Source organism: Salvelinus sp. IW2-2015, linkage group LG19 (genome assembly GCF_002910315.2).
Source record: "Salvelinus sp. IW2-2015 linkage group LG19, ASM291031v2, whole genome shotgun sequence".
Lineage (NCBI taxonomy): Eukaryota > Metazoa > Chordata > Actinopteri > Salmoniformes > Salmonidae > Salvelinus > Salvelinus sp. IW2-2015.
This window is the reverse complement of record NC_036859.1, coordinates 15,604,329-15,627,866: the sequence shown is the minus strand read 5'-3', so window position 1 is coordinate 15,627,866 and position 23,538 is coordinate 15,604,329. Positions and strand designations below refer to the sequence as shown.

Below are 23,538 nucleotides of genomic sequence, written 5' to 3'. Positions count from 1 at the left end.
TAAACAATACATTCATTGCACTATAACGGTGACAAACGGTGCCCACAAACTGTTATGGCCTACATAAAGCTGTCCCAACAGCAGAGCTTTCTTTTCAGCATCGTGGAGTGAATCCTTACCCTCACTACACCTGGCTATCAGCAGAGCCATGTCTGCCAGCGAAACAGTTAATTCAGCCTCAAGCAGACAATGAAAGCGCTTACAATATTCAATGATTACATTTCTCTAAAACAGGCTATAGGCTACAGGTGCACCACCAAGTCAGAACAGTAGGCTAAATTACGAGGGTGGAAAGTGACCAAATTATTAGGGTGAGGCACATGGGCTACRAACAGCTTATTACACAACATATACATTACTTTCTTGGCTACAGTATACATATCTCCCTGGCATATTACATAATTTACGCAGCAGCATACAAGACATTTTTGAACTCACCTTGTTGTGCTGTGCTGACTTGGAACAGGAAGGTGGCGCGGCGTTCCTTCTTTTGCGCTCTGGAAAAAGGTCAGAGTTCCCGACTTGGAATTCCGAGTTGGATGACCATTCAAAATTATTTTCTGTGTTCTCCCAGTCGTAGATAGTTCCCAGTTCTCTTGAACTCACTGAAGTCTGAGATTTCCCAGTTCCAAGTTTCCAGTTGTTTTGAAAGCAGCAGAAGTCCTGCTGGATTGACAGCATGGCCAATGTATTCAAACTTTAACAATTGGATACCACGAAATTGTGGCGAAAAAGGAGGTAAAACAGTTTAAAAGTATAAACATTTACATTCAACACCATGGGCGAGAAGTTACGATCTTGTCTCATCACTGCAGCGCCACTACGGACTCTGCGAAGGTCGAGAGCCAAGCCGCACTGCTTCTTGACACATTGCTCGCTTAACCTGGAAGCCAGCAGCATAAATGTGTCAGAGGAAACACCGTCGAACTGACAACCAAAGTCAGCTTGCAGGCGCCCGGCTCCCCACAAGGAGTCGCTAGAGTACAATGACACAAGGAAATCCCTTCCGGCCAAACCCTCCCCTAACCCGGACGACACTCGGCCAATTGTGCGCCATCGGCCGTCCAATYGGTKTCCCAGTCACGGCGGGCTGTGAKACAGCCTGGGATTGAACCCGAGGCTGCTGTCGCGCCTCAGCACTCATTGTTGAATTTGCGATTTCCAACTTGTTGTGTAATGTTTATGTCCAATGGCCAATGAGCACTGATACGTTTTATCTATAATTTTTCAAGGATTGAAAAGGATTTGCCAGTAGATTGTCAACTTGATTCATGATGATGACTGCTAGCTAAGCAACTGTAGATATAACGTGATTTGACATCATCTTATCTGTGACCAATGACCTTGAGCCTTCTTGGATGGGCACTTCTAATGTAAGTCTATGGCAGCACCCAAGGGACATGAATTTTCAAGCTCTACCAGTAGATTTTTGTGTCCCCATGAGTGACAGAACATTAAGCCAATCACGGCACAACAAGACAACATTACCAACCCCTACGCTCTGTATTTTCTGCTGGCTACCCCTCCACCACAGAAAGAACTGAGCTAGGCTGAAACACCTGCGTTTTGGAGTGGCCTTACTCAAGAAAGCAAAAAAAGACCATGTTTGTATGCAGCTTTATTAACTCAATGATTTATTTATTTGACATTGTTTGCAAACTGATGTGACACATGCAAAACAGGCACACAAAAAACATGCATACAGTACCAGTCAAAAGTTTGGACACGCCTACTCACTCCAGGGTTTTTCTTTATTTCTACTAAGTTCTACATTGTAGAATAATAGTGAATACATCACTATTATTAGACATCACACTATGAAATAACACACATGGAATCATGTAGTAACCAAAAAAACTGTTAAACAAATCAAAATATATTTTATATTTGAGATTCTTCAAAATAGCCACACTTTGCCTTGATGACAGCTTTGCACACTCTTGGCATTCTCTCAACCAGCTTCATGAGGTAGTCACCTGGAATGCATTTCATTTAACAGGTGTGCCTTGTTAGAAGTTAACTTGTGGAATTTCTTTCCTTCTTAATGTGTTTGAACCAATCAGTTGTGTTGTGACACGATAGGGGTGGTATACAGAAGATAGCCCTATTTGGTAAAATACCAAGTCCCTATTATGGCAAGAATAGCTCAAATAAGCAAAGACAAATGACAGTCCATCATTACTTTAACACATGAAGAACTTTGAACATTTCTTTTAGTCCAAATAATGTGCCTCTGTACGCCTATGTAGATATTCCATTAAAAATCAGCCGTTTCCAGCTACAATAGTCATTTACAACATTAACAATGTCTACACTGTATTTCTGATCAWTTTGATGTTATTTTAATGGACAAAAAATGTGCTTTTCTTTCAAAAACAAGGACATTTCTAAGTGACCCCTAACTTTTGAACGGTAGTGTATGTGTTAGAAATACTAACTGCTCCCACTGTAAACATACTGTATGTGTATATGTTTCTCGGAGGGGTTGGGATAAAGCAGAAGACAAGTTTCTATTGAACAATAAAGTAATCATCTTCCTCTACCCCTCTAGGACAACAAGGTAAATGGAGTGACAGACTCCACCCGCATCATGGGCTACTCCTTCCTGTACCCGGCGGTGATCCCACGGCCCTATGTCTCCAAGGTAACCCTCACCCCGCAGGACGAGTTCTTCATCCTGGGCAGCCGGGGCTTGTGGGATTCTCTGTCGCAGTCGGAGGCGGTGGAGGCTGTTCGTAACGTCCCAGACGGCCTGGCTGCAGCCAAGAAGCTGTGTACGCTGGCCCAGGGCTATGGCTGCACTGACAGTCTCTGTGCCGTGGTGGTCCAGCTTTCTGTGAGCGAGGACTGCTGCTCCTGCTGCTGCAGCGACGCACCCCAGCCGCCCCCCAGCCCCGGCCTGGGCGGCTACCCCTCCTCGGGGGGTTCTTCAATAAAGGAGCGGCCCTCAGGGGATGGCTCCCTCCCGGTCCCTCCGTCGTCTTGTAGCGAGATAAGCAGTGAGATCAGTACCAGTGAGATGAGCAGCGAGGTGGGATCCACAGCCTCCTCTGACGAGCCTCCCCAGAGCTCCCTGGTGCTGCTGCACGAACAGCCCCACCACCACCAGCTCCACCTGCACCACCAGGCCAACCAGCTCTCCCTCCAGGCCCAGCATGCCACCCAACCCTGCCCATACCCTCACCCAGGCTCAGAGCTCCCTGCCCGGGGCTGCTGTGCACTCCACCCTGCCTGTCTGAGCGGCTCCTTCCAGAGGCAGCTGTCCAGTGCCACCTTCTCCAGCYCGCTGTCTGACAACGGGCTGGACAGTGAGGACGAGGAGCCCATCGCCGGGGTCTTCTCCAACGGGAGCAGAGTGGAGGTGGAGGCTGACATCCACTGCCTTAGGGCTGAGGCCTCTTCATCATCATCATCAGGATGGGAACGCCTGCTGGCCCCTCCTCCACCTCCTCCACCCTGCACCCCGGAACCACTGGAGGAAGGGGTGGAGCTGACCTTGGGGGAGGTGGAGACAAGGGAGCAGAGAGAGGAGGGCTGGTCAGTGGGGTCTGGCAGAAAGGGTGATGATGGGAAGACCCTGGGCAAGAGGAGGGGGAATGGCTCTGTGGCCCCTCAGGAGAAGAGCCACAACCTGATCGAGGTGGCAGCAGACGCCCCTTCTAAGAAGGGCGGAGGGTACTTCACAGCCCCCGCCCAGCCCGACCCGGATGACCAGTTCATCATCCCTCCAGAGCTGGAGGAGGAAGTCAAGGAGATCATGAAGCAGCATCAGCAGAAACAACAGAAAGCACCTAGCCCCGACCAGCCTGCAGACTACTACGACACACCCCTCTGAGCAGACACACCCCCTACTGCAGTCTACTACAACCCTCCACTATGTTCCTGCAGACTTCTAGGACACACCCCTGATAAATCCATACAGTGGATAGTCCCTACAGAGTCTGCAGACTAGCTGAGTAGCCTGTGTCTGAAAAACAGCACCTTGTTGAGCAGTCAACAGACTACAAGCTCTCAACCCGTTCCTGAGACCACATCACTGGAGTACCATGCACTGTAACCTGCTCCACCCCTTTCCCCAAAATGGCCTATAGGATAGGACATGCAAATGAGACTTTTAAGATAACCGCACCCTATAGGGTATCCTACTTATGGACACACCTTTTATGGTCCAAAGTAGTTCCATGACTACTCAGACTGTACGGGATGTTGTTTTTACATTAGACAACAAACCTCTGAGTACCAATGTAATCAACACTAGTCTCTCTGCAATAGGGTTAGCCTACCACAACACACAGTTAAAATGGATAATATGATTACATTTATTTTTTACTTACCATATCTTTTAATGTGAAGAAAATTAAGTCACTTTTTAAAAATGAGACACAATCTTATTATCAATGAAATACATTTGAATGGTACACACCAATATTAACACGCTTAACTTTTGTAGATAGGGCACTTAATGATACTGTATTTTTTCAGTAAATCCTGGCTCTTGGCCTGTAAAAAGGCATAGAAATTTGAAAGACTAACTCCTAGGAGTTGCATACTCTTTATGGTGACCTAGTCACTTTTACTAATCTTCTCTGAGAGAAATTGTGATTTTTTTCTCCAATGATTGTAAATAAGAGAAATGTATGCTGATGCTTTTAAAGGAACTGTGTACACATATGTCTGTGGATTGATTTAATTGTGTGGAGGGGGTGTGGGTCAGACCAGGTTTAGCCATTAATGAGAGCTCACCTTCCTTTCTCTCCTAGACATACATACAGAGATATGCTCAATGCACACACACACACACACACACACACACTATTATACAATTCACAGTGGTTCTTTTCTTTCAGTTCTGTCTTCTATCTTGGTTAAGTCAGCAGTCCCGCTAGTGTGCTCACAACACACACACAGTAGAATACATACAAACAGTATTCCGTCCCACCTCCCTCCTAACTGTTATCATCAGCATGATTGTGTCCAGTTCAGTAATGCAAACAAATTCTATATACACATGGAAAGTAAACCACAAACGTTCCTGTCTTTGGTATAATAAATCTTACATTTGTGAATATAAGCTTCGTTGTTCTGGTGGTATTTGTATATTTTGGGGTCAAAATTCAAATTCTCTCTTTGTGTATTTGAAACGTGTGTGTCTAATATTTTCAATGTATAGCCCTTTTGTATTTTTCAGATGCAAATGTAACTGCAACGGCCACACAATTTTAAGTTAATATAAACAAACAGAAATGCTGCTAGTAGCACTCAGACTTTACTATACACTTTTTTTGTATTTACATTTTACAACACATGACATATTATCAAGAAATGCAGGATAATAATCTCTTTATTGTTGCGTGGCTGTCGAACAGTTTGAGTACGTTTAAAATCACAGGTGTATGTGCACCTTATGACCAGAAGAGGTCGATATTGTCCAATATTTTTATTAGCACTACTTCAATGAAGCTCTTATTTAACTAGGCAAGTCAGTTAAGAACAAATTATTATTTACAATGACGGCCTACCAAAAGGCCTCCTGCGGGGACGGGGGCCTGGGATTAAAAATAAATACAATATAGATATAGGACAAAACACACATCACGACGAGAGACAGCAACACAGCATGGTAGCAACACAACATGGTACAAATATTATTGGGCACAGACAACAGCACAAAAAGGTAGAGACACCAATACATCACGCAAAGCAGCCACAACTGTCAGTAAGCGTGTTCATGATTGAGTCTTTGAGATAAAACTGTCCAGATTGAGTGTTTGTTGCAGTTCGTTCCAGTCGCTAGCTGCAGCGAACTGAAAAGAGGAGCGGCCCAGGGATGTGTGCTTTGTGGACCTTTAACAGAATGTGACTGGCAGAACGGGTGTTGTATGTGGAGGATGAAGGCTGCAGTAGATATCTCAGATAGGGGGGGAATGAGGCCTAAGAGGATTTTATAATTAAGCATCAACCAGTGGGTCTTGCGACAGGTATACAGAGATGACCAGTTTACAGAGTGCAGTGATGTGTCCTATAAGGAGTATTGGTGGCAAATCTGATGGCCGAATGGTAAAGAACATCTAGCCGCTCGAGAGCACTCTTACCTGCCGATCTATAAATCATGTCTCTGTAATCTAGCATGGGTAGGATGGTCATCTGAATCAGGGTTAGTTTGGCAGCTGGGGTGAAAGAGGAGCGATTACGATAGAGGAAACCAAGTCTAGATTTAACTTTAGCCTGCAGCTTTGATATGTGCTGATAGAAGGACAGTGCACCGTCTAGCCATACTCATACAAGTACTCGTATGAGGTGACTACCTCAAGCTCTAAACCTTCAGAGGTAGTAATCACACCTGTGGGTAAAGAGGCATTCTTCTTACCAAACCACATTACCTTTGTTTTGGAGGTGTCCAGAACAAGGTTAAGGGTAGAGAAAGCTTGTTGGACACTAAGAAAGCTTTGTTGTAGAGAATTTAACACAAAATCCGGTGAGGGGCKAGCTGAGTATAAGACTATCATCTGCATATAAATGGATTAGATAGCTTCCTACTGCCTGAGCTATGTTGTTGATGTAAATTGAGAAGAGCATGGGGCCTAGGATCGAGCCTTGGGGTACTCCCTTGGTGACAGGCAATGGCTGAGACAGCAGATTTTCTGACTTTATACACTGCAATCTTTGAGAGGTAGTTAGCAAACCAGGCCAAAGACGCCTCAGAGACACCAATACTCCTTAGCCGGCCCACAAGAATGGAATGGTCTACCGTACCAAAAGCTTTGGCCAAGTCAATAAAAATAGCAGCACAACATTGCTTAGAATCAAGGGCAATGGTGACATCATTGAGGACCTTCAAGGTTGCAGTGACACATCCATAACCTGAGCGTAAACCAGATTGCATACCAGAGAATACTATAGACATCAAGAAAGCCAGTCGATTATTGAGCCAGTCGATTATATACGTTTTTCCAACACTTTTGATAAACAGAGCCAAATAGAAATAGGCCTATAACAGTTAGGATCAGCTTGATCTCCCCCTTCAAATAAAGAACAAACTGTGGCTGCCTTCCAAGCAKTGGGAACCTCCCAAGAAAGGAGACAGGTTAAAAAGGTRYGAGATAMGCTTGGRGATGATAGGGYKAGCAACCTTAAAGAAGAAAGGGTCTAAACCATCTGACCRAGATGTTTTTTGGGGGTCAAGTTTKAGGAGCTCCTCTAGCACCTTGGACTCAGTGACTGCCTACAGGGAGAAACTTTGTCTCGGGGCAGGSGGAAAAAGAGGGAGAAGCATCGGGGATAGTCGCATTAGAAGGGGTGGGAGATGAGGAAATGTTGGACGGGCAAGGCTGAGTCAAATAGGAATCCCGACTTAATGAAGTGGTGATTAAAGCGCTCAGCCATGTGCTTCCTGTCAGTAACAACATCATCAACATTAAGGGACATGGGCAGCTGTGAGGAGGAGGGTTTATTCTCCAGGTCTTTAACCGTTTTCCAGAACTTCTTGGGGTTAGACCCACAGAGAGAGAACTGCTCCTTCAAGTAACTAACTTTGTCATTCCGGATAGCCTGAGTGCACTTATATCTCATTTTCCTGAACGATAGCCAGTCAGCCTGAGTACGTGTGTGCCGAGCCTTTTGACAAATGCAATTCTTGAGGTGGAGTAACTCTGCAAGATCACGGTCGAACCAGGGGCTGAACCTGTTTTTAATTCTAATTTTCTTTGGAGGCGTGTTTGTTACAAAATACCACTGAAGATATCAAAAAAGAAAGTCCAAGCATCTTTGACAGAGAGGATCAAGCTGATTCTATACCATTTTACAAAGGCCAGTATATGAAGGAAGGCTTGCTCATTAAAGTTTTTTAGCAAGCGTCTATGACAAATCAGGACAGGTCGTTTCACTGAGCAGCCAATACGAACACAGGCTGTAAAACAGTGATCACTAAGGTCATTACAGAAAATATTAAACTAACCATAGAAGCACTGTAATGATATGCCGCTAAAACCATCCATTCTATGACTGCAACTATAGAAAAAAAATGGTATTATGCATATTTTAAAAAGAATTATCTGCATTTAAAACTGTTAAGATCCTGGTATGATGGAAATGACATGTCAGCAACAGTAATGCAGCATCTACCGTAAACAATACTGTAGGCACACTTCATAGCATATGTATGTATAACCCTTTCTCCATCTTCATTACATCTACTTAATGCTGGCCATGGGTCGTTTTGGTGCTGGCAGGGAGAAAACACACTACATCCCTGTAATGCTGACATTGAACATTGTGATGCCCCAGTCTCCACCACCACCACCGTTCTTGTAATTCCTCCTCACACACACAACCACGGTCACCACCAATATGCCACCCAGCACAGAGAAAGAGGCTATCAGCGCTGTGGTCACCGTGTCCTGGGTGAAGCCAGGATACTGACAAGTCTCTCCATAGTACCACCAGTCATCACCAACTGCACACCTGGACAGAGAGAGGAAGAGAACGAGTGAGAGAGAGTCAACAATCTACCCACTGCGCATCTGGATAGGGCGAGGAAGAGAACGAGTGAGAGAGAGAGAGTCAACAATCTACCCACTGCACATCTGGATAGGGCGAGGAAGAGAACGAGTGANGAGAGAGAGAGTCAACAATCTACCCACTGCACATCTGGATAGGGCGAGGAAGAGAACGAGTGAGAGAGAGTCAACAATCTACCCACTGCACATAGAACGAAAGAGAGATCTAACACGACACACCTATATAGAGGGTGGAGAGAGAAAGAGGGAGTCACTACACAGGCAAAACTAGTTGAAATAACATCGTTATAACCACAAACTCGTCATTATAACACTTAACCAGTTTTGCCTGCTGGACTGTTTGTGTGTTTGTAAAGGGAAAGACTGAACACCCTCTGGGGAAAAAGGAGGGAATAATTACAGTAGCTCTGTGACGCTGGAGCGAGATAATACAATGAGAAGAGAAACACACAGTAGTTATTAATGAAGCGAGAGAGAGAGAGATACAGTACAGACCATTGTACTGTGTAAGCTACAAGCCCCGACAGTAAAACGCCCCGCAAACAGCATTTCCAGCATCCAATACACAGACTCCCTCATTCCCACATGTGATGTTAGTGCAGGGGTCAGAGTGCGGCATGGCGGTGGTAACCATGGTGACGGGTGGCACGGTAGAGGAGGGGACGGGTTGGATCACCGTCAGATGGGACACATCTGAAGAGAGTAACGAGATGGGGGGAAGGGGGGGGGCATATAAGTGATGAGAACAAGCACATACAGTATTAACATAGAAATGAATGTACAGACACGGATAGGATTGGATAGCATGATTGTTATAGAAATGGCGAGTGGGTGTGAATTTCATACCTTCATATGATGTGGATGTATTGGTAAATAGGGGGACCACCACAACCTATGGTATTTCAATGAGTGTGATGATAACCAACAAGGTAGCGTTAATGGGATACTGTATGTATGGAACATGGTATGCTAAAGATAGATTCTATCATACTTTCAGAGAATGTAGAGAATAGTTTTAGCATGTTTTTGATCAACTGCTAAATACGGTAGCCTGGTCCCAGATCTGTTTGTGCAATCTTGTCAAACGTGGCAATGACCATAGGACTTGGCGAGAAAGCACTTAACAGATCTGGGACCAGCGGAACTTTTCAGGGCTTCTTACCCTCCATGGTGAGCATGAAGCTGGTGTCTCCCCCATTGATGAAATCCCTGCTCTTGGCCCTGGTACACGGGTGTCCCGGTGCCCGGCCCATGGAAATATTTGGTCCCATCCGCCTCTGACACCTCAATGCCCACCTTACGAGGGTCTTCCCAGAAGAACAGCTCTGAAGTCTCAATCAACTGTATACATGACTTCATCTATGACGTTACAAGACTGCTACTTTAAGTCAGTGCAAAACCAGGTGGAAAATCTCAGAAAATAATGGTAATTTCACTCATCTGTCAATGGAATGTAACTCCATGTCTTAAAGGAATTCCCTTTGTCTCAAATCTTTCTGCACTTGTCTTGGTCCATATTAATTAAGCATCTCATTAGGATCATAATGAATAATATTTAATGGATAGGGGGAACCTGATCATAGATCAGTACTCCCACTCTGAGGTGCTTATTTTATCTAGGCAAGACAGTTAAGAACAAATTCTTATTTACAATGACGGCCAACTCCAGCCAAACTCTAACCCGGACGATGCTGTGGCAATTGTGCGCCGCCCTATGGGACTCCCAATCACAGCCAGTTGTGATACAGCCTGGAATCGAACCAGGATCTGTAGTGACACCTCTAGCACTGAGATGCAGTGCCTTAGACCGCTGTGCCACTCGGGACAGTTCACCCAAATTACACATTGGTTTCCTTCCCTGTAAGCAGTCTATGGACCGATAGAATTAAAGTATCTAAAACTGACTGTAAAGCTCAACAAAGTCACTTATAGATAATTTGAAAATGATGAGCCCAAAATGCTAATATCGGTACCAGGACTTGGATGGGATTTGTGCTACAAATGCTAAAACGTTAGCTTTTGGAAACTTGTGCTAGGGAAACTAAACCAAAGCATGGATTTCTGTAAAACCTTGTCCATAGACTGCTTACAGGGTAAGAGAATGTGTAATTTAGTAATTTGGGTGAACTATGCTTTTAATGAATACGGGCCCTGGTCTGACTATGTCATGAAGCTGGTTGAGAGAATGTCAAGTGTGTGCAAAGCTGTCATCAAGACTTTGAAGAATCTTACTACATGATTCCATATTGTTATTTCATAGTTTTAATGTCTTCACTATTATTCTACAACGTAAAAACCCTTGAATGAGTAGGTGTCCAAACTTTTGACTGGTACTGTATATAAATATTGTTACATACACCTAATAGGTGCAGTGAAATGTGTTGTTTTACAGGATCAGCCATAGTGGTACGGCGCCCCCTGGAGCAAATTAGGGTTAAGTGCCTTGCTCAAGAGTACATCGACAGATTATTCATCTTGTGAGGTTGGGTAATCGAACCAGCAACCTTTGTTACGGGCCCAACACTTACTGCTAGGCTAGTCTCCCGAATGATTCTATATTATACACATTAAACAGGTGAATTAAAACCAATACGATGGGTCTAAACTACTGATGTTAGAGATGTTACCAACTAATGAGCTAAATAACTCGCTGGTTCCGGTTGGGGTGGGCTTCATCCTACTCTCGAACCAGCTGATCGTTGGCGGTCCCACTGTTCTAGAGAAAGAACTGCAGGCACTGGTAGCCTCTCAAGGTAGAGTTGTCTGCTGTCCAGCCTGGCTGTGTCTGCTGGTTTGCCTGTGGCAGTGCTCAAGTGCATGAAGTAGCCCAAGCCTGTGGACAATGGACACCAGTATCAATTTTCCTTCGGATTGTTAAGTAGAGCCGGCGATAACTTGAGCCTATATCTAGGGCTCAGAGTTTCCCTGACCAGGTACCATGGTCAGGGAAAACTCTGGGCTCTATTTATAACTGCAGTTTTTATAACACACAAATGAACTCTGCAGGACCTTTGATCATCCTTTGGACTATAAGATAAGAATAATTCTGATCTGCCCTGTCAGGTACTGAGGAATGGAGGTTGATAGTGTTGTTTTGTGGTTGTTGTGTACTGGGGGGGTGCTCACCGGTGCATTTGCCCATGTTGGATTACTCCGTGGTGGGCCCGCTGGGGGCCTGGGTCACCGTGCTCCAGTCTGCCTGGTCTTCCGGCCCTTGGATCATACCACAGATGTTCTCCCTCTCTAAGACAGGTGTCCAAGAAAGTGGTGGAGCGTGGTGGATCAAAAGGACACATATTGAACATCGACTTGCCAACAGCGAAACAGCAATCACAGGAAAACTTTGACTTGCTGTAGACTCCATCCAGACACACATATCAATTATACAGTATGTGCCAAATGTTTTGCCTTTTTATCTAGTTTTACCATGTACCCAGGCAGCTAAGACATCTATTCTCTCATAAAGTAACAATCAAATCATGTTTTATTTATCCACTAGGGTTCTCAAATACACACTAAGAAATACACCTACTGTTCCCGTTTTTCCAAAATACACAATTTCATCAAAATCAACAGGAGTTTTGCTTTGTACGTATTACCTAACTAATCACTGTACTTCAGATATGCTTTTTATAACAAAAATGTGAAATTCCAGCAAAGGAGATCTCCTGCACTGTGGGTTTGATTGAGCTACAGCCACTGATTAATATATCGGTAGATCAGCAGACCAAATGTGACTGTCTTACTACTGACTTGGTAGATCAGTRAGTCTGCTCAGACAGTTGTAGAATAGAATATATACTTTATGACGGAAATGTGTCTTCTGCCTTTTCCAACACAACCAGAGATACACACACARGTTGAGAGGCACAGGGTCAGCCACAGTGCAGCACCTCTGGATGGTGAGCAACTGTGGGGGTTAAGTGCCTTGCTCAAGGGCACAACGGCAGGAGATGGTACAAGGCTCTGGACCTTGTCGAGGTCATTGTCGCAGAACTCCATGCACTGTCCGACGACATCGGCGAAGGCAGGGATCTTGGTGATGATGTTGGGCTCGGTGCCGTAACGCTGTCTTACTGTAGTGCATCATGGAACCGTAGTTGTAGGGGACGCCCAGAGAACTCGATGTGGTGTCGTTGTAAGTGTTGAAGTTGTGTTCACTGCCTGGGGATGGAGGGATGGAGAGAGAGGGGGTGTGAGAGAGAGCTGGGACGAAAGGGAGCGAGAGGGGGGACGAGAGAGAGCAGGGAGGGGGGAGTGAGAGAGAGAGAGAGAGAGTTCAGCCGGGTTGGAGGGTTCAATTTCATTTAAATTTGGCCAGTTTAGCCATTATTTTCAAATCTAGCCTTGGATTTTCAATTTGTCTCCTGAATGGACAGAGTTGACATGTAATTGACCTTCATCCCCTAAAAAGGCCAGGGAGACAAGGAATCTCCCCAATGGCAGATCTGCAGGGTTAGGACTTCATGTGGAATACAGCATGCTGACTGGAATCTTACAAATCATATCGCTGCTCTTTGCCCTTCAATTACATCTGACAAAAGTAAAGCAATGACTTGATAACAATGAATTGATAAACCATGCCCTAATCGCAAATCTCACTTTATGCTTCCATTGATGCTTATATGGTGTCCTTAGCCTGCTTATCTGAGAAGATTAGGCACGTGATCAGCACAATAAGACATATTTGTTTGTCCTGGTCACATAGCTTATTGCTCTTGGAAAAAGGCAAGATAAATCAACTGTGTCTTGTGTGTGAAACAACTAGTGTTTGATTAGGCTAGCACTAATCTGCCTTTTTGTTGTCATGTTGACATTGTGACTAAAATATTCTATCTGCAAAAAGCATAGTTCTGAGATATTGAGCATCAAAGTTTTCACATCCCAGATCTCAGAACTGTTTTGTTCTCACCTTAAAAGGTACCTAAAGTGCAGAGTATAAAAATCCTGAGGCAAGTTTAAGAAAACTGTAGCTAATTGAATAAATACATGATAGAATAACACTATTTTACCAAGATAGTCAGAACGCATCATCAAATACATTAAGAAATGTATTATGATCATCAGACGAAATAGTCATCACTGAACAACGATGTGATAACATCATTTATTTTAAGATTTCTGACATTGTTTTTTGCTTGCATACCATTGTAGCCTAGACCATACTTAGATCGAAATGGAAAAAACGTGTTCTGATTGGTCTAACTTTATTTGTTCCGGCTTGTGATTGGATTGCAGATAGAACCTTACAGCTCCACGTTCAAATGGGTTTACGCAGATAGATCTTTCAAAAAATAAACATTTCACTTAAAATGTACTTCACAGGCATATGAATAATCATCTAAAAATCATAGTGGCGGTCAGTGCCATTTTTAAGATGAGGGAGGATTATTTTTTTTAATGAGCATAGCCTTATTTCTATTACAGCATATTGGATGACTCTATCATATTCCATTCACCCAGTTCAATGTAACAGCGATAGGTTTAGGCTACTACATGATACTGAATGTCCCCTATAGCCATCATGAGGTTGCTACAACCTAGCCTATGAATGAAATMTACAACTTAGGTGCACACATGTCGAGAAACAAACTTGAGGTGACAGACAGTGACATTAAATACTGCTCTTGCCTACATCTAGTTGATATGTGGTGTAATCATTAGTCCAACAGTTATGTTTATCCCCGTTTTGTTCTGTTTGCTTCCGTTTAAGAAACGTTTTTCAACAGAATCAGCGGAATGAATACACACCTGATCACGCGTAAACTGAGTTCACTCTCATAACAGCAACGTTGTATTCCCTCTCTTCCATTCGCTCGTGGACTTCAGTTCACAACAAATCAGCTGTATGTGACCAGGCGAAAAAAAACTTTCCAAGCCAAACCTTTACAAACAGCCTACATCGTTGTCACCATATTATCTAAAGTAACGTCATAGTCAGCATAGCTAATATAACTAACATGTTATTATACAACGGGTGGGTTTAATCCTGAATGCTGATTGGTTAAAACCGCATTCCAGCTGGTGTCTATTTAACAATGGCCTGGTGTAAAATAGGGTCTTCTAGCAGTCGTAGGGACAACAATTCAGCAGTAGGTTGGCAGGTAAAGGTGTAAATGGGGATTGATTTGATTTACACAGCGCTGGTGATGATGGTACAATATACAAGATGATACAAGTTGATACACTACCAAAAGTATTTTGACACCTGCTTGTCGAACATCTCATTCCAAAATCATGGGCATTAATATGGGCTATTAAGTTGGGTGATTAGGCTTGGCTCGCAGTCGGCATTCCAATTCATCCCAAAGGTGTTCGATGTGGTTTAGGTCAGGGCTCTCTACAGGTCAGTCAAGTTCTTCCACACCGATCGACAAACCATTTTTGTATGGACCTCGCTTTGTGCACAGGGGCATTGTCGTGCTGAAACAGGAAAGGGCCTTCTTCAAACTGTTGACACCATGTTGGATCACAGAATCCTTTAGAATGTCATTGTAGTGTAGTGCACTGTAGTGTTAAGATTTCCCTTCACTGGAACTAAGGAGCCCGAACCATGAAAAACAGGCCCAGACCATTATTCATCTTCCACCAAACTTTACAGTTGGCACRATGCATTCGGGCAGGTAGCATTCTCCTGGCATCCGCCAAACCCAGATTCGACGGTCGGACTGCCAGAACGTGAAGCGTGATTCATCACTCCAGAGAACGGGTTTCCCTATGCTCCAGGGTCKAATGGCCGCYAGCTTTACACCACACCAGCCGACACTTGACATTGCGCATGGTAATCTTAGGCTTGTGTGCGGGTTCTCGGCGATTGAATATTTGTCTATGGAGATTGCATTGCTGTGTGCTCGATTTTATACAGCTGTCAGCAACATGTGTGGCTGAAAGACTAGCCAATGATGTGCTTTAGTAAAGTGACATTACATGGATCCACTCTGTAGGGCTCCCTTTCCCAGACACATAGCTAGCTATGAGCTAGGAACTAAAATGCCCCACAAATTGTTCTCATGAAACAATAATCTTTACATTCCCCTTTCAAATGTTTCTTTTTAAATCAATCTCAGGTTAGTTAAGAGGTGATATTCAACATTAAATCACATTTTCCTAGAATTTGCTATTGGGAAATTGATCAAATGCATTTGTTGCCAACACTGTGCGATAGTGGAACTGCAATTCATATTCWAATCATATAAATATATATATTTGTAATATTGACATGACTAATGTGAATTAAACTTATTTTTGTAAAGATAACAAACTATTTTTGGATGACAAATGGATTTTACATGCATTTTCCCAAATTTTTATAAACTGAGATTAACTCAAAAGTAGAATGTTAATGCAGGTTTAATTATGCTTGTTTTTATTATTATTTTTTAATTATGGCTGACAATTTTGACACATCTTTTTGAGAAAAATAATAATACTTGTTTAACAAAATCTCTTTCTCTGAGCAACTGTATAGGTATAAAATAAAATAATTTCCCCATATGTTTGTGCGTACAATATACAGGTAACTGTCAAAATAAAGGAAAAAATTTAGTAAATGTATAGTATATTGAAAGCAGATGCTTCTACACAGTTGTGTGCAATTAACATCCCATCATGCTTAGGGTCATGTATAAAAATACCCAGTTGCTACCTTGGCTAGAAGAGATCTCACCCACTGGGCACATACTTCTGATTTACATGGTTGAGTTGTTAACTAACCGTGAGTTAATTAAGCAATTAACATCACATCATGTTTAGGGTCTTGTATAAAAATACCCAGTTAATACCTTGGCTAGAAGAGATCTCACCCACTGGGCACATACTTCTGATTTACATGGTTGAGTTGTTAACTGTGAATTCAACGTGAAATAAACAACAAATGTAACAATTTCATTCGATTCAGGTTAAAAGTTGGGTGAAAAAAATACAAAATGTCTTTACTTTGATGACTTTTTGCAAATTGAGTTTTCCTCGTTGATTCAACGTCATCACATTGCTTTTCTGGGTTGAAATTATGTGGAAAAAACATTGATTGAACCAGTTTTTGCCCAGTGAGCTGTGGCTTTGAAAGGTCTTAAATGAGCATAGCGGGATTAATGTGTGTGTCTCATTCACCAGATCTCAACCCAATTGAACACTTATGGGAGATTCTGGAGCAGTGCCTGAGATGGCATTTCCAACACCATAAACAAAACACCAAATTATGGAATTTCTTGTGGAAGAATGGTGTCGCATCCCTCAAATAGAGTTCCATACACTTGAAGAATCTATGCCAAGGTGCATTGAAGCTGTTCTGGCGGCTCGTGGTGTCCCAACGCCCTATGTTAAGACACTTTATGTTGGTGTTTCTTTTATTTTGGTAGTTACACGTAGTTCATTATTTATAGTATTTATTTTATACAGTATTTTTTGTTCATGTTTATCAAGGGTGCTAATAATTTTGGAGGTGACTGTATTTGTCATTAGAAACATGCTGATTGCATTTCTTTGGAAAACATGTCTTCCAATGTCTGGAAAAACAGTAATCTGTTTTCTCCCCACAAACATATTACAATTTCGAGATGTCAAATGTCAAAAATGTGTTAGTCACATATAATAGATCTTTCAGTGGAGGCTCCTCAGAGGAGGAAGGGGAGGACCATCCTCCTCAGTAAATTTCATAAAGATTTAAATCGTCAAACATTTAAAAAGTTATCCTTTTTAGATAAAACTGTACTAAATATAATCACGTCAACAAATAACTGATTAAAACACATTATTTTGCAATGAAGGTCTACAGTAGCTTCAACAGCACTCTGTAGGGTAGCACCATGGTGTAGCTGGAGGACAGCTAGCTTCCGTCCTCCTCTGGGTACATTGACTTCGATGCAAAACCTAGGAGGCTCATGGTTCTCACCCCCTTCCATAGACTTACACAGTAATTATGACAACTCATGGAGGACGTCCTCCAGCCTATCAGATCTCTTGCAGCATGAATGAATACACAATCAAAGGATCAGAGAATGAATCTAGTACTGAACGCATAAACTACAGCTAGCTAGCACTGCAGTGTATCAAATGTGGCGAGTAGTTGACTCAAAGAGAGTTGAACAGTTTGGAACAAATTCATTTCTTCCAAAATGAAAGAGAAGCAAGAGAAATAGAGAGATTGTCATATTTTTTCACTTTCAGTTTCACTTTTCTTAGCTAGCAAATGCAGCTAGCTATTTTGACTACTGAAACACCCTACTCAAACAGAGGGCTGCTATGTTAGCTAGCTGGCTATGACTTTCCAACACTGGAACTCTTCCAAGTCAAGGTAAGTTTTTGGTATTATTAATTTAGGGTTTCCTTAAGTGATAATGCCCAACAAGCCGGTGTTTGGAGGATATATTGGCATGGGTTTTAGGCAAATCTTGCCAATATAATCTCCAAACACCGGCTCTGAGGGCATTATCACTTTTATACAACGGGTTACCAACATATTCAAATAACGTTATTTTGATTATTTTATTCATACTATTTCATCCTTCCACAAGATATAGTCCCGACACAAATCTAGGGTTGCTAGAGACGAGACCCAGTCGTTCAGTCTATTTGTTCTGTATCTATGGACCTTGTCGATCGTTCTAAATGTTCCATTGCCATACTGGCTGGCAACATTCGAATCCCTTGCTTGCTAGCTAGTCAACTACGGCTAAGTTACTGTCATGTCAGCCAGAATAACAGCAAAGTAGCTGCATTTGCACTTGTTTAAACTGTGACATTTGAGTACATCCATAACAATGAGCTAATGAGGCATGATTTTGCCTGGCATAGGAGCTAGCCAACAACACAGCTACAATAACACAATCACTTCAAACTGAAGCTGGAAATCCTGAAAAGTAGCTGTGTTTCGTTTGACCTTTTTTCAATTTACATTTTTTTGTATATATCCATAAAAATTATGGCAGCTGATTCATGATTTCAACTGGCTGAGAAACACTGCCTGTCCCGTCTCGACTCATTCATTACTACGGGACAGCAGGAGATCCAATTTGAATATTTAAACAATGTTGCACATGTCGGAGAGACAGACAGCAAGGTTTGTACAAATCTCCGCTGTTGAAAACAAAATGTTAGTCTAAAAGAAATGTGAGATAATGTCTAGATGCTTTTTATAGTGGAGATCAGGTTTATAAGTTGCCTGCCTGAGCTGATGAGACAATGAATTGCGCAGTCAGATGGAATAGAGTAAATAGGCATTTTAAAGTCATAGACTTAGCCAGTGGCAATTTGTGGATTATAAACTGGGTGGTTCAAGCCCTGAATGCTGATTGGCTGAAAGCCGTGGTATATCAGACCATATACCATGGGTATGACAAAAAAAATATTTTTACTGCTCTAATTACTTTGGTAACCAGTTTATAATAGCAATATGGCAACTCTGGGGTTTGTGATATATGGCCAATAAACCACGGCTAATGGCTGTGTCCAGGCACTCAGAGTTGTGTCATGCAGAAGAACAGCCCTTAGCTGAATATTGGCCATATACCACGCCCCCTCGGGCCTTATTGCTTAATCTCCATGAACTCTAAACAGAAGGTTTATTTAAAGAGGAAAGAGAACGCTGATGGAAGTGATGATTACACTGCATCCATACCTGTAAATCAGAATTAAGTCTGTGGCTGATATACTATATGTCACATATGATATCTAGCCATTTTAACACCTTCACAAGTTATTCACAAATGTAGTCACTTCGGACGATTTATCATCAAAGAGAACAATTAAATGAAAATGTTTCTGTCCTCTTGTCGAAGATCCAATACAATGTGTCCTGTCCTTGATTATAGGTTGCAACTGGGACAAGGTAAAGATCGACCAATCAAACTGAGTTGTGAGCTTAATATAGAATCTGAGTAGTTTCACTGTTGTGGAACTAGGACTCAGGACTCAGGTGATTGGTTATTGATATTCTTAGGACGCTGCTTTATTTTACTTAAAAGAATAGGATCTTAGGGAGATGCCTAATAATGTAGAACTTCATTCTCAGCTCTGGCCATGCATTCACCTTCACTGACCATGAATAGTTCTGGATAGTTACAGCACTATGGCCTCTTGAACACTTAAATAAAGGTTAAATGCATTTTAAAAATTAAAAAACATTGCCACCTGTGGCGGATGAATCAGAATTAGTTGGGTAACATAGATAACTAAGATGTTTTATTAGCATAATATGCTTATGTGAGATACTTGTCATTAGAATGTATCCTTTTGGACTATAGTGTTGGCAGTTGCACTTTTCCCTCAGCTAGGGTTCAGTCACTTGGGGCCCAGAGAGGGGAGAGGTCAGGCTTGTCTTTCACATGTCCCTGGTGCTATGCAGAATATCAGYAAGYGAAGAGGACAGAATGGAACATTGTCTTCATATGTGAATGMGTCTTTACCTATTCTTAAACCATGTGAAGGGATGGCGTGATTAATGGGGAACRAATRACTTGTCTCCACAATGTCTGTGTGCCAGTCACTCCCTCCTTTTCCCATTGGGGGGAGGTGTATGGCAGTGTCTGGAAACATTGTATGTCCTCTCTGATCTTACACTTATCCTGGGATAGTGTATGACCTAGAGGCTCACTCCCCTCAGTGAGCTTGTCCAGGAGTGGGGTCAAAAGGGGGTTTACTTGAGATGGGAGTARCTAGAGTTGATAATTGATATATGCCATTGGATGAGTTGGTGTTTTGTACTATGAAGTACCAGGAACGAGATTAGAACCTCGTCTGAGGGACCAAACTCAACGATAATTAATAGCGAATGTTACCTGGCTAAGGGATACTCCTTTCTCAAGAAAAAGTATTTATTTGTGAACAGTTCCTAAGATCTGTGATTCGTCATGCTAGTTGAGAGGGGTGTATCTTGGCTATAAAAGATCTTTGTATTTTTCTGTTGGTACTTCTCAACGGTTCATTAGAAATAGTGAATTGTTGAAAGTCAAATGCTATTGCAAAGCTTATTATTATTATTAAAGATGTAGTTTAAGTATAACTCCGACTGGTGTGTAGTTTGTAACTCTCCTCATTTGGTAAAGCAGAAATATGCCACCACACACCATAGTCAGGTACTAGGCCTAGGCTAGGCCTATACCTCTGCTATCAAAATGACCACAATCATTACTTCTCTCTCTGATACTACTACTAGTAGTACCACAGTACTAATACTAGTACTTCTAGTTTTAGTACTTTGGCTACTACAGCACTATTGAAATTATTGGGTTGTTCAACCAATGTGGAGCCTTTTGAGAAGTGTAACTTGGTAAAGAAAACTGTTTGATTTCACCTATCACCTGTCACTAAGAGCACATGTTCACATTCATAAAAACATGTTTTCCCATCTCAAGAGGGACTATTAAAACTTGTATTACCCAGACATGATTTGAGATTGATATAAAAACAGCTGCATTGGACCTTTAAAAAATGTCTAGCCTGTCTATCTATGGGTAACAGGGTTGACATGTTATGCTCAACCCGCTCAGTTTTCCACCACTAAACATCAGAAAATGTCCAAAAAGAATAGAACCAGCTCACCTGCTTTTACTCTATGGTTTGACTATTAATTTTCAATGTTACTTCTTTATTTAAAAATGTAAAATTTCACCATAATAAAACTACAGTTCAGTTCACGTAGCAGGTTTGACCTTAAAATGAGGGGACAGATGTAAATTAATCCCTAATCACATGAAATAAATAATAATCTTCAGAAATGACCAACTACGGCCTCCCGGGTGGCGCAGTGGTCTAAGGCACTGCATCGCAGTGCTAGCTGTGCCAACAGAGACTCTGGTTTTGAGCCCAGTCTCTGTCGCAGTGCTCTGTCGAAGTGCACGCTGACCAGGTTGCTAGGTGTACAGTGTTTCCTCCGAAACATTGGTGCGGCTGGCTTCCGGGTTGGATGCGTGCTGTGTTAAGAAGCAGTGCGGCTTGCTTGGGTTGTGTTTCGGGGGACGCATGGCCTTCGCCTCTCCCGAGTCCGTACGGGAGTTGCAGCGATGAGACAAGACAGTAACTACTAACAATTGGATACCACGAAATTGGGGAGAAAAAGGGGGTAAAAAAAAAAAGAAATGACCAACTAGGGCTAATGATGGGAGAAACCTGGAGAAAATTTGGGGTTAAGTGGGTTGAAATCTTCATAGAAATCACAGAGGGACATTTTGTACTTTAGCAAGTCTTTATTCATATAAAAAATCTGATTTATTGAATTCTCCATGTGGTGTTTATTAAAGGGGACTAATAATAATGTGATACAACAGACTTTTAAAATTCAATATTGGTGCACAATTTCTACTTAAAAGATCAAAGGGATGCATGCAAAAGGCACTATTTCGTGGAATGACCTCACTACTAGTAGTACTAATCCTATGATTCTGTGGATTTAGTGTCTGTATACTTTCCCAGTCATGTGGATCGTATCCACAGGAAGAGGGCTGACTTCCTTAGTGGCTGTTGTGATGGGTGGGGGTGGTGCTTCAAGATGGGTGCTGTAATCAAGGTACTTCCTGCAGCTTTAGTAGTTAATTCTCATCTTGCTGAAAAACTTCTGAAAAGTGAAATCCCAAATGAGGTATAACCATTAACATAAAATGGGTGATGTGAGGGTTAATATTAGGTAACACCTCATATAGAACAATGAGCCAGATATTTCACCAGGTGAATAAATGTGAAGCATCTGGTTGGCGTTTCCATTCCCTACCAAATATGGTGATGAGAGGAAGCCCAGTGGCTGGCAGTGGGAGATGGATTTTGGTCAACATTCTGCTAATTTTCTCAAGGATGATACATTTGATCACCATACAGTTTTCTTTTTCTAAAACTAGAATCTGACTTTTTCTAAAACTAGAATAGACTTTACCCTTTGCCAAAGATTTWAAAAATGTCATTGTTTAGGAGTGCAAGGACGAATTGAGTTATTCCACACGCGCAGTTCACAGAGTAGGCGTTCCCWAACAGAAATATGCAAATATATGCGAGAACGCGACAAAAGGCAAGCTAGCACATGGCTCTGCTCACCTCCTTGTTGTTCTGCCCACTATGATTAATTTGCTCCCATTGGAAACGACAGGCTCTGTTCTAGCTTGAGTTAGTTATAAAAKTCTTTGGTAACACTTTATTTTAAGGGGCCCTTATTTCAGTGTAAGTACATATGTAATTACACTAACACATATTGTAATTTATTGTAATAATTRATAGTTACTGTACTAATATGTAACTGGTGGTATTTGCAGTCCGTAAWTAATGAGGTGTAACAACGAATGATTGTTACCACGCTTGAGTCAAGTTTCCGATACCATCCGAACGCATCATTTTTTAGTCTGCAGAAACCATGTTATACTYTAAGTGWTAGCCCATTGAAAARCAACCACCTCATTGACKCAACTCTGTCATTGATTGAAGCTCAGTGTTACATGTAAATCTSCCTACCATCATATCTAAGCCAATATGACACCAATCTCGATGAAAATGTGCAAATCAACTTGATTGGATGTGCACAACTCCACGCCTTGTCATGAGCCATTTCTCACTAAATTCTGCCATAAGTGGAGAATCTAGGATTTACGTGTACAACAAATTATTGGGATTTKTCAAACTGTTGCAGGCAACATACAGGCATGTTTCTATTYATAAATCAGAGCCATACTATGTATATTTCTCTGGAAAACGCCCTCCATTCACCTTTTATGGTAACAGAAACACCCTAATTTGCTGTATGATTTGGAGATGTTGGAACTGAGCCATGACAGTTTTGGTGTGGGCAGAATGTGTTCATCTTTTGCAGTGACCTTTTCATGCCACCTATACCCTCACATCACACCCATTGGCTGTGCTGCTCATGCATTGAATCTGCTCCTCAAGGACATCATGGCACTGAAAACAATGGATATACTCTACAAGAGAGCAAATTAAATCGTTAGGTATGTGAAGGGTCATCAAGTTATAGCAGCAATCTACCTCACCAAGCAAAGTGAGAAGAATAAGAGCACCACGTTGAAGCTGCCCAGCAACACCCATTGGG

The 23,538-nt window shown here is 42.2% G+C and overlaps 1 protein-coding gene and 1 pseudogene across 1 annotated transcript in view; one reads left to right on the top strand and one right to left on the bottom strand.

The window, feature by feature from the left end:
• Positions 1–5,071, top strand: part of LOC111979247 (PH domain leucine-rich repeat-containing protein phosphatase 1) — an 84,593-nt gene extending 79,522 nt beyond the window's left edge. The window contains 1 exon segment of the mRNA XM_070448843.1: positions 2,552–5,071. Within this exon segment, the coding sequence (XP_070304944.1) occupies positions 2,552–3,835 (1,284 nt within the window). The 3' untranslated portion in view covers positions 3,836–5,071.
• A 2,135-nt stretch (positions 5,072–7,206) lies between these two features.
• Positions 7,207–21,393, bottom strand: LOC139029319 (meprin A subunit beta-like; annotated as a pseudogene).
• Between the last annotated feature and the right edge of the window lie 2,145 nt (positions 21,394–23,538).